A 12,265-nucleotide genomic window follows, 5' to 3' on the forward strand; every position below is an offset into this window, starting at 1 on the left:
CCTACTAGCAAGGAGTGACCCTGCATCAGCTGTTCCTCATGGGAGTAGACACAATGAGGAGCATGTGCATTCCTTGCTTTCCCACTGGATGGGATGCTGTGATGGGGTTGCAACACTCAGTGCGTGGTGTGGTGGAGAAGGGATGAGAGGCCTTTGCCTCCCATTTATCCCATGAAATAAAATAGATCTGAAGCGTGGATGAGCACCTGGGCTGAGCTGGGCTGAGCTGCATAAACATGTGAGACAAGAATCAGCTGCAGGGATTGTTTGGTGTTAAACCTTTCTCTTGGCAAGGGCCAACCTAATTCAATGGGCATGCAGTGGGGTTAGGTCACTGAATGTGTGTTGTGGAGCCTTCTCCACATGGAGCCATTTGCTGGGGTGACTGCTCTAAACAAGGGTAAAGCCACGGCTGTCCTGCAGCATTAATTATTCCAATATTCATCCTCCTGGAAGCCCCGTGAAGAAGAATTTTTGCTTTTCAGTAAATGATGTTAAATTGTGTATTTGTATGTATGCAAGTGCTTTCAAATGCGAAGAAAACAAAATCTGAAAATCTCTGCAGAAAAGTGCTCTGGAGGGCTTCCAGCTGGTTTGAGGATTTTAAGAGCCTGTTATAGGATGTACCTTCAAAAGATCAGTTTAAATGCTGCTTGCTTTATACTCATTGTTTATAAAGTTGAAAGCATCTCTGATAGTGACTATTCATTCTCACAGCAGTTGCAGGCAGAACAGAAGCAGGTTGGTTTAACTCTATCCCTGCCACGTCCTGGAGAAGCAGAGGGAGCAGGTGGCTCTGCAGAGCTGAGCTCAGCACAGGCACCGAGGAACTGATAGGGCAAGAAATTGAGTTCTTGCAGTAATCGAGTCCTTCAGCACCTGGCAAGACTGAGCTGACTAGGGAACCATGTTACTTTGTGTGCAGGATGCACACCTGCGTGTGTCTGGCTGTGTGTTGTACATCACATTGTACAGTTCTGTCTGCTGTAGGAGCAGTGCTTTGTCCTCCCGCAGAGGGGTTTCACATTCCCTCTGCTGCAACGGAGAAGGCCCCTGGAAGATGATCTAGAAGTAGGGAAAGGCTGATATATGGACGTCCACAAGACAACTAGTGCCGACTATCCTGGGGCAGTGTCCATCGCTGAGTGCAGGAAAAGTCTTTATGGTCCTCTTTGAGCTCTGTGGTTGTAAAAGATGGCCCTCAAGCCATGCCAAGAGACCAGACCTGTTCTGTTGTGAGTCTGGAACCGTGACCAGAAGTTTGACTTGAGTGTTTTCTACCCAAGGGTGCTTTCACAGAGGGTCAGCAGTTGTCTGTCATCTGTCTGCAAGGTAGGGCAAAGGAGAGGAGCTCTTCCCAAGCCTCCTTAGAGCTCTGTGGGTTCCACCACCAAAGAACAGCATTCCTGTTCATTTGTTTAGCATCCCTGAGCTAGGACCATCACAGGGGACAAGGACATGATAAAGTCATGCCATCCCAGCTGCCACATCTTGAGAAATAACCACTTAATCCACTCTTGCCTGCTTCGGGTTCTGTCAGACTTCAGAGCCTGGCAGTAGTAGACAGGAGCCATCAGATAAACTTTCCCAGGACAAGAGGAAGTGTAGGTCGGAGCCTGTCTGCAAACATTTCCTCTGTGCCCCTCTAGCACTCTGATGATTTTCAGTGGTTTCAAGCATGGGTTTTGCTGCTTCTCATTTGTAATGTGTTCTACGGCTCTGTAGATCTCAGGTTCAGGAAGATGTCTCCAGTAATTTGTTGCATCTTGCACTGCTTGGTTAGATCTTGCTACTCAGAATGATGTACTTAAGGCTGATCTCAAGCTATTTTTCTCCATTGGCTATTTTTCTCCATTGGCTGTTCCAGACAACTGTAAGAAGCAAGGGGAACTTCCAAGTCTCAGATAAGAAAACTTAGAGTGTTGTTGGCTTTCTGTTCAATTTCTGTAGCATTTCTGTAGCACTCTGTAGCACCTGGCAGACCATGAACTTCAGTATTAATCATGCCTAAATTTGTAGTCTCCAACTTCATAGCATTAGACAGCTGAGCAAGAGTTCATATAATGATCTTTAGATGCCAGTTAATCTGAGTGGTTGCCCACATTTTCTTTCCTCAGATGGCAGAAGGGTGCTGCCAAAGTCCCCAGTTTCAAGTTAGAGCCCCTGGTTCAATTAAACAGGTGCATCAGATGGTTGCTCAAATACATAAGCAAGCAGAGCAAGACTGCCTGTTCTGCTGAATAAACATGGACTTCAAGTTATGCTTAAAAATGTGTGATGAGGTGGTGTCAAACTCAGTGGGCTTTCCAGGGAAACGCAGGGGTTTTCTTCTTCCCAGTCCGATGAAGCTGAACCTGACCCATTTGAAGACCCGTGAGGTTTCTTCTGTCCCAGCGTGATACATGTGGCTGCTGATCTGTTGTTGACTAAACCTCACCACCTCCCTGTGTACCTTCACAACGAGCATCTGTTGAAGTGTTTTTCTGAACAGCCTCCTGAGCTCATATTGCTTCCAAGATTTATGCATTCCTATACTAAATTGCCCATCTCCACTTGGCCTTGTTGCTTAAACTGAATTATGTACACAGATCTCCACAGATGCAAGACCTTCAAACTGAAAACCTGCACCCATTTGGTTTATTGGCAAAATTTGTATTCTTTCCCTGGGAGGCCAGATCTGGCCCTGTGCTGGTTGGATGACAGGTGGGGTTTCCATCCAGACGTCCATTTAAATAAGAGTACTGTAATTAAAAGGATCTGGCTAAAGAAATTGCACAAATTAGAGCAGACAGCTGTTATTTGAAAAGAACACACACTGTTGGTTTTTTTTTTTTTTTTTTAAATAGCCAGCTCTTGGCTTGCTGCCAGACATGCTTACATTAGATCCTACGGATAAATATCTTGCTTCAACTGTTAAAAATATAAGTGAAAAGAACTATATTTACACACACACACACACACACACAAAAAAAATGTGATGGGGAATAGTCAACGGAAGGAACATATTCATAAAGTTTAGCATAGCCTGGAGATGACTAACTTCAGATGCATACAGAACAGAGAGAGGTTTCTGTGAAAAAGAAATACTGCATCCATTTTATTTTATTCATACATTTATGCACAAAAGCTGAGATTCCTGAAACAGAATTTTAAACTGGGAGCATAACTCACGGCACGGATACTCTTCTTCCAGAAAAAAAAAGTGCTCCTTCTTCTTTGTAGGTACAATTCAGTGTGGAAGGGATTGGTCTGAATCAGCCTCCAGCTTCTGCAGGGCCTGGTGGTGAAGTTAGGGCTGACGAAGCAGCGAGGGGATCAGTGTGACACACATCAGGGGTTGGAAAGGAAACCTTGGTAATCAGTTCTGCTCTTTATTCAATACAGAGATTTCTCCCCATCAGTTCTATGTACCAGGAGGAGAGTTTTCCACTGCCTTGGTCAAATGGCTGGTGGTCACACACGCTTGGGGATAAGGACTGGATCTTTCTCCAGGCTCCTCTGACATGCAAGCACTCAATGGGCATCCAGAAATAGGATTAATTCATGAATCTTCCCACTAGCAAGTTACATCTTGCCTTGTTTAATAGAGCAGCTTTCAGGCTTAAAATCAAGTGCATGCTTAAAACAGGTTGCAACGTCTGGCCGGTGTCTCTGATCTGATAACTTGGAAGTTCAGACCCATGTGCCTCCACAAAAGATGTTCAGGAACGCAGGTAACACCAGCGTGAGATCAGTCCGCTGGATGGATGATGCGCTGGGGTGGGAACCAGAGGATATCTGGGATTTACTTCTGCCTCTTCCACTAGTCCCCCAGGAGGCTCATCCATCTCTCCTTCTGTTATACAGGTACTGTAGAGTTACTCATCCCTTTCTAGTGAGCCTTGAGGTCTGCTGGTAAAAATCAATGGCACCAGCTGGTTATTAAGTGGAATTGCAATGTTTGCTAATGCTCTTTATACAAATCAGAGCAGAGAATGTGAGTATGGGCTTAGAGAACAAAGAGGAGAAATGAGGAATCTGAAAAAGAAACTGCTTTCTTTCCAAAACCCTCGCTGTAATCTTTTCCTTCCTCTTTTTGAGTGATTTCTGGGTGGTTTTTTTTTTCTTTTGTTTTGTTTTGTTTTTTACTTTTCTCTTGCCCTTCCTCACCCCTTCCTGTGATCTTGTCTCATTCTCTAGGAAAACCTCTTTTTTGTGATGGAATACCTCAATGGAGGAGACCTCATGTTCCATATCCAGAGCTGTCATAAGTTCGACCTTCCCAGAGCAACGTAAGATGTTATTATTACCTTTTGGCTTGCAGGTTGTACACATGGTAGAAGCAAATGCAGCAGCTGCAGACACCAGGGAGATTGATTTTATTCTCAGCTCTGCTACTGTCCTGTAGAGGAAATCTTGGGCAAATCGTTTAACCTCTCTGCACCCTACCCAACTGCAAAGTGGGCATAATGCTTGTGTTGGAAGCAGAATCACTCTCTATCCCAGCTCTCTCCAAACTGAACAAAACAGACGTGCAGGTCATCACCCCGCCTCAATGATGGGCTTGGAGGAAGTCACCTCTCCCTGTCCTCTTTCCCCTCCCACAGAAGGCTTTTTAGAGCCTGTCCACACAGCTGATTTCACTCAGATGTGACCTTGTTCTGCATTCTTGGTCAATGAGGAAAGCTATTTCTCTCTGGAAGCATTACAGATGCTACTGCATCCTTGTCCCCATTGCATCTGCCTGCAGGCTTATCCTTTAGCCTGCAAACCAGGGACCTCCTTCTAGCCTGTGACCTGACTCCTGTATTTTGTGCTCCCCTCACCATAGTCCCACAGACGTTTGTTCAGAGCCAAGAGCTGAGCTGGATAGATTAGTCCCCTTCCCAGGACTGCAGGCCCTCAAACAGGGAGGGGCTGCAGAGGGACCATTCAATCCAGCTGAGACCTTACCTCTGGAAGCGCCTCCACTGTCTAGAAGCACCCCTGAGCAATGCCTGAGATCTTATTTACATGGTCCATGGGTGAAGGTAATTTTAAAGCAACCTGCAGGTGTCTGATGTGAATTACAGCAGCCCTGGGGTTGCTCTTTGCTGCACTCATTGAGTTCTTGTTCAGCCCGTAACTGGAGGCCCAACCTCCACCCCAGATTTACCACCATCAAAGAAATCCCACAGATGCATTTTCAGCCTTCTGTGGAACCAAATATATTGTTCTTTACAACACTGGGTGGCCTGTAACCAAGCTGCAGGACCTGCTTAAGATGAAGGTTCCTGGTCCAGTGATCAGAGGTGGAGCTGTTGTTTGTCAGAAATAATGGGATTTTCCCTTTTCCCCTTTCAGGTTCAAGGAGGGGTGGGGAAAGAGATAAAACCTATCAAAAGTGCAGAATGTAAATTTAAACAGAAAATTAATACGCCAACAGAGAATTAAAAATTTATTTCATTTTGATGAAAGTAAATAGAAGAATTAGAATAAATGAAAGGTGCTTTTAATCCTCTGCAAGCAAAAGGTATTTTGAAAATCAATATTGAAACGACCATAGGAATTAATTTTTATTTAAGAAATATTTTTTTTAAATGCATTTAAATCATTGTTTAATTTGATGATTTTTTCAAAAGCTTTTCAATCTTCCGAATTAAGGTCCCGTGCATTGAAGACTGAAGGAACAGAGCTGTATAGCACCGGAGGGGCATAAAATCCTGCGATTACATTCCCACCTGGGAGTGTTTTCCTTGCGCAACGTTGCTTCAATCTTATGCTGCCTCTTTGCAGCAGGATGTGGTGTTGTCCTTTAGACAGGAACGTGTGTTCAGAACAAAGATCTCAAAGTTGAAAAGATGCTGGAGAAAGGCCACCAAGCTACTAGATAGTTCATATCTTGGATAAAAATCTCAAAAAACAAGTCATAAACCTGAGCAGTGAAGAGGTGTGTTTGACAAGCCAAGGAGCCTGCCTGTGGTCCCCAAGCCCAGATGCCCACCCACTTGTCCCATTGCTGGGACCACTCCACTCTGTGCAGCAGCTACTGAACACGGCAGGTTATAGCTGCTCTGTTGAGCTTTGAGGCATTAACTATAATTTGCAGTTTGCATTCTGGTGCATCTCTGTCACTCAGTGATTTACTTTAAATATGTAAATAAGGGAGAGGCACAGACACCAACCGGTCTGCCTTCCTTGCAGCAGGGACCGTATCTCGAGGCGGGGCAGGGTAGGCAGTAGGAGCTGGGTGGTGGTTTTTTGCTCCGTAGCTGATCTGGAGACATCCTTGGGTGCTTGAAGGACATGTCCTCAAAGTCAGTTTTGTATTAAAAAAATACATCTAGCCATGCAGTGTGGTTTCCAAATCCCTGAAGATGATCAGGCTTCAGATCCCTCCCATTTTGCAAAGTGGTTTCGGTGGGAGTTGGGCTGCTAGCCATGTGGCATGCTTTTGGGAATCTCACATCATCCAGTCAGTTACCTGTAAAACCCAGCTACCCCAAGCCTTCTAGAGACACTCCAAGCCTTCTGGGAACTTAATGAAATTTTTGGCTCCTGTGGAGACAAAGTTTCCATCTTTTTGAGTCTAGTTGAAAGTGCCTGTTGGGAAGCATCGGTTCTAACTTGTGCCTTCTGTCACTCAGGTTTTATGCTGCTGAAATCATATGCGGGCTCCAGTTCCTCCATTCCAAGGGCATAATATACAGGTAATTTTACTCTTTAGTGTCTTAATATGTTAAAATTTTTCTGCTTTCCCTGCAAGCACTAATGGTAACTGAGAGATTGTTGCTTGGTATTATACTAGTATTGCATTTCAGTGCAGATTTCCTTTTTACAGAGTCTGCCTAGTTTATTTTGAAAAGTGTAGAAAAGGCAGTTTTGAGCCCGTTTTGAGAATCCAGTTGTATTTCACTTAACGTTGGAGCGAGTTGTTTTATTCATTTACACTGAATTGTTCATATAGCACCCAGCACAGGCACCCAGTTTAAGCTTTCTGTGTATGAAGGTATATAAGGTCATGTTAGTCAAGATAAATTTGGTATTTCTGCTGTGCTGGTTACCCTAGGACAGTGGTGACAAGCTCAGCTCAAGTAACAGCATTAGGGAGACACTGATATACCTTAATTTGGGGGTTACCAACAGGTCTGCGCTGCGCATTTCCATGCGGAGATGGGATTCATCTCACCTACCATCACGGGTCTGAGCTAGCCACCCGAGCTCTTCCTGTAGTAAGCAAGAGAGGAGTGGGCTTTTTTAGGTTCATCAAACCTGTGTTAGAGTGTGTATGAGAAGTGCCCGTTTCTACCATCGGAAGAATGGTAGAATGGAAGAAGTCTCTACAGGGAGCCAGTGGGGACTAGGGGGGACACTGCAGGCAGCTGCACTCAGACAGAAGAGTCCTCTCCCAAAGTTACCAGAATGGCCTTAGTCCACAATGCATCAGTCTAACAAATCCTGAGCAGAAGAAATCCTCTATTACAAAACTGCCCGTTCCAGCTTCTGTTTGACGTCCCTAGGAGTTTCAAAGTTACGCACGGATGTTTTGATCTAATGCTCAAGCGTTGTGCCTCAGACCTATAAAAAAAAGGACGGAGACAAGATGGGAGCATGAAGGGCTGCAGAAATCAGGCCACAGTCTGCTTTCCCATGGACAAAAGTAGGAACTGAATTTCTGGGGAGCTCTAGTCCAGCTCATCTGCGTGGCAAAAGTTAGTTACTACATTGCAGCCTTCTCTAAAAGCAGGAAGCAAATAGCTTGTTGCAAACAAATGAGAAAGCTCACTAAAGCAACGATGTTTGCTGAAACCAAAATGAGATTATTTCAATGTTTGTCATGTAGCGTGAACATTAGAACAAACGCTAAAAGTGAATAGCTTGTTTATAATCCACTCTCCCATTAAAACGCAAGCTTTGATTCATATAAGCTCGCCTTATTATTTCTTATGAGTACTCATGTGGGAGCCATTTGTAGTTTTTATTGACCAGTGATGGTGATTGCGTAAACATGAGATCAATATACACGGCATTAAGCTAAGATGATCTCTGGGGTCTCAGAAAGTTTCTGATTCTAATTGTTGTTCTGCATGACTGAAGAGAAACGTTTTCTGAAGGGCCCAAATCACTTGGCCATGTCTGTCATTTTGACTCGGATTTCTCAGAAAAGTTGATTAAAAATATCCGCAGGATACTGTGAGTTTGTGGCAGGACTGTTAATGCTGACGTTTTGTTTCTAATTCACATTTTCATTTGGAATTGCTATGCCGGTGGTGTGTCAGGGTTTGGGATCCATTTCCTCATAAAAGGAGAGAGATGCTTAGAGTCTGGAGCCTTGGGAAATGTGGGCAAACTGGGACAGCTAGACACTGGGTAGCATGGTGATAAGAAGAAATAGGTCATTCCCAGTAGTCAGTGCCGCATTACTTTGGATATCAAGCTTTGAGAGAAAAGTTTTAACCAGTCCTACTCTTTTTTTTTTTTTTTTTTTTTTTTTTTTTTTTTTTTATCGAAGACAATGACAAGGTCAGTTGAGAATGCACAGCCATCAGTATCTCAGTCAGAGCTAGCTAAGCACTTAGGAAAGTGAATAGAAATCATTTTTGAAACTACTTCACTTGTGATGTAGCAAGAATAATGAATCCAGCTGTTCTGTCTCACGCACCCACATTTGGAAACGTTGGCTTAAATTTTAATGAATGAGCCGAGGTGTTTCTGGCAGAAACTCCAATCCCTGGAGCCAGTGAGTTTGAGACTCATCAAAATAATGAAAGTGAACTGTAGGTGATGGGTTTTTTGTTTTGCTTCGATCCACCAGATGAATAAAAGCAGTGCTGGCAGCCAGAGACTGATCTCAATGGTGTAACTAAAATAAGTCATTCCAGCTGGAAATTGTGACAACATGAGTGTCTGTCACTTGGAAGGCAAATGTCTTGGTTGTCTCTATATTTCTTTTTGATTGATGACTCCTGTTTTTTTTCTTGGGGCATATGCTAGCAGCAACAATTGCCCCATGGCAATAATTTAGTGTGTAGATGCTACGAGGTCCCCCACCCTGACTGGGACCTGGCCGAAGCAAGATGAAGAGCTTTGCACAAGGGAGGCTAAATGGCCATCTTTCCTGCAATTGTAGATGATGATCTCAGGACCATCATGCATTAGAAATTACCATCTTTGAGGAAGTCCAAGCCATTTCTGAAAAAAACCCCACACATTATAAAACAGATGTGACCAGGAGGGGAGCTATATAGCAGCCTTGTGGTTAGGACTCTTGCCTGAGATATGAAAAATGTGTGTAGGCTGTGAATCAGCAGAGGTTGCAAAAGACCAGTTGTGTGCTCAGCTGTGGGCACAAGTAAATGCTGTGTGTGGGTGCTTTGGGAGCCCTAAAAAGGAGCAGTGATTGATAGCAGAGGATAGGCAGTGCAGAAACGTGGGTGCTCTGAGGCCAGGTAACCCAAATTGTAACCTATATCCCAGGTGAAGTGCAGCATCACTGATCCAGACATTTCTCTGAATCATTTTTTTTCAATGAAAAGCAAAACTTTTAGGTAAGATAAAAATATTTAAGATAGAAGCCATGCCAGCTTTTCTTTCTTTCTGCCTTTTTCTTTCTTTACATGCTTTTCTCTCCTTTCAGAGGATGTTCCCACGTGAGGACCTCTTTGTTCTCTGTCAATAGCCATGATTCATCAGCTCACTTGCTTTAATTTCATTCTCCATGCATTTCTGTATTTTTCTCTCTCTGGACTCTTTGCTTCCCACAGTACCCCAAAGCCTGAAACCTCTAACAACAGCTTGACAGTTATGTGTGAAGGGCTTTGTAAATCCTTGGGGCTCAGAGAGTGCAGCCCAGCAGTGAAAAGGTGGTGGGTGTTCTGCTGATGTCTGGGATTATTCTGATCCTCTGCAAGCCTTGCAGGACTTGTGGATCCTTACCTCTTTCAATATTTTTAGAGCCTGCACCAGGAGGGAGATCTGGCAGCAGCTTCAGAGAGAGTACTGAGACTCCCAGGGAAGGACAAAGTGAGCTGGTCCCTTCTTGCTCACCTTCTCCAGGCTGTGTTAGGGCAGAAGCACCAGCTGGTGCAAAGCCCCTTTTGGCGTCACTATTCTGATCCTCGAAGGAGGTAGCGTTTAGAAGACATCTTGGGCAAAGTCTTCTCCAGCAAATGAATCAGTGCTGGGATGGGAGGAATGATTGAGGGATATCGAAGTCCAAGAGAGCGGCTCCTCATTCATCCCTCAGCCTTTATTTGTAGTTGCAACACGTAGGCACTACATAGAGGCCGATAGCAAGTTAATAAGTACAACCTGCTGAAATAACTTGTGTGGCTCTGTAACACTTTAAAGGAGTGGTTTCTTTCTCTTCCTTCACAGAGACTTGAAGCTAGACAATGTCCTCTTGGACAATGAGGGGCACATCAAAATTGCTGACTTTGGGATGTGCAAGGAGAACATGTTTGGAGATGCAAAGACAAGTACTTTCTGTGGCACTCCTGACTATATTGCTCCTGAGGTAGGTGTGGGATCCAGGGAGGTCAGTGAGCTGCTATGGGACAGAGACTGTGTCTTAAGACATGACTGTCAGTCAGTGGTGGAGGGTGCAAAATGTAATAACCTGCTTTGAGCATTTCCAGGCTAGAAACTGGATTTCAGTTTGATTCAAAGTCTGCGTTGCTGTCTGGCATTGCACACTGTTGTGGCTAATTCATTTTTTGTGCAAGTGGGCCTGGGAAGCAAGTGGTGCTTGGCTTAACCTAGAAACAGAATGCTTAATGGAAATCCAGTTTGGGGCATGGCAGAGAAAGGTCCAATAGGTACATCCTGCAATTCAGGGACAGAAACAGCACGAGGCGTGGGAAGCATGTTCCCTACCTAGCTAACAGTAGGCTTCCGTGGCTGTACAGGCTCACTGATAGCTGGTAGGGAGCTATGAGCACTTCTAAGGGATGATATTCATCACAACCTAAGAGAAAAAGTAGACAAACATAGGACAAAATTCTCACCTGGAGCTGATTCTCCCTTCTCATTGATTAACCTCCTTCTAAATAGAGAGGAGAAGCTGAGTCCACTCTAAAGCAGAGACTGGGCTTCATCTTCCCTCTGGAATAGGCTCTGATGCTTGAATAGGGATGACACCCATAAGCTTGGACTTCTCTTTTACTCAGGCAGGTTCCAAGCTGGCTGCAAACACAGCCTGCATCACGAGCATCCTCCCAGAGCTGAATAAGGCACTATATGCTCTGAAAAAGCCCTGCCACCGGGAGCATAACCTTAAAACTGAGCACAGGCTTGAAGTTCTGTCTAGATAAAAGCAACCAGTAGCTGCTTGTAAAAGGGATGGAGACGCATAAGCACAAGAGTGGTTGTACATCCTAGTTTTTCCCCTCTAAATGCCAGCAGTCAGAGAAGACATGTTGGTGTCTGGAGGACAGCTGGAACCTGACCTGCTGACTCTGGGCTCTGGACTACCTGCTTCTCTGCTTTGGCTGTGCACGGTGCCAGAGCACCTCATCTCACTGCATGAATCCATCCCTGGAGTGCATGAATCCATCCCTGGAGGACATGCCTCCACAAGTTGCCTCCTGGTGAAGAAGGTTCTAAAGCTGTGATGATGGAGTTGTATCAGGGCCAGGATGTGCTTGAACTAACAAAGGGCAAAGCAGAGCTTATAGACTGTGTTAAGGTCCTGGTCTGTCCCCTTGGCTCAGGAAGGCTGGGCCAGACAGTCTCTAAGTTCCATGCAAAAACATACCAACAGTTCCTCTGCTCGTTCTGCGGTTAATATCTACTGATAATTGGTGGATAAAAGCTGAACCTGTCTTCCATGTGCCCATGAAATAAAACTGAGTGGTCAGAGGCACCAGACTTCAGCTTGCCCATAGTGAAATCCTTTGCCCTTCCCCTTATTTCTTTCCATTTTTCCCCAGACAGATTTTTTTTTTTTCCTAATAAATTTAGATATTTTGGACTAGATCCCTCCAGAAAAGAGAAAGCTCCCTTAACCTGGTGGGTTCACACAATGATAGATTTTACTATGGAGAAGCTTTAACTAATTAGGTAGCAAATTGGAGCCAAATAAAACATTTTTCAGTTCAGGGAAGAACCTACGAATCATCCATGCATCATGTCCGACATAAGTCTGAAATCCATTTATTTGCCTTTCAAGATCCCATTTCTTGATTGCTGAGTGTTTTCATGATGGATATTGGTACTTTCCAAATAGCTTTTAAAGCTTTTGTTTTTTTTTTTTTCTCCTCCACTATAATTCATTGATCTTTTACTGTGCAGCAAGGGCTCAATTCTG

General features: G+C 44.3%; 1 protein-coding gene across 1 annotated transcript in view; it reads left to right on the forward strand.

Annotated features, from left to right (window-relative positions):
- Window positions 1-10,495, forward strand: part of PRKCQ (protein kinase C theta) — a gene marked incomplete at its 3' end in the record, with an annotated part of 36,444 nt that extends 25,949 nt beyond the window's left edge. The window contains exons 13-15 of the mRNA XM_026867352.1: window positions 4,180-4,271; window positions 6,606-6,668; window positions 10,336-10,495. Of these exons, the coding sequence (XP_026723153.1) occupies window positions 4,180-4,271; window positions 6,606-6,668; window positions 10,336-10,495 (315 nt within the window). The remainder of the gene's footprint in view (window positions 1-4,179; window positions 4,272-6,605; window positions 6,669-10,335) is intronic.
- Window positions 10,496-12,265: the final 1,770 nt, after the last annotated feature.

This window comes from Athene cunicularia, unplaced genomic scaffold (assembly GCF_003259725.1).
Source record: "Athene cunicularia isolate RWA unplaced genomic scaffold, athCun1 SCF_3, whole genome shotgun sequence".
Taxonomy (NCBI): Eukaryota; Metazoa; Chordata; class Aves; order Strigiformes; family Strigidae; genus Athene; species Athene cunicularia.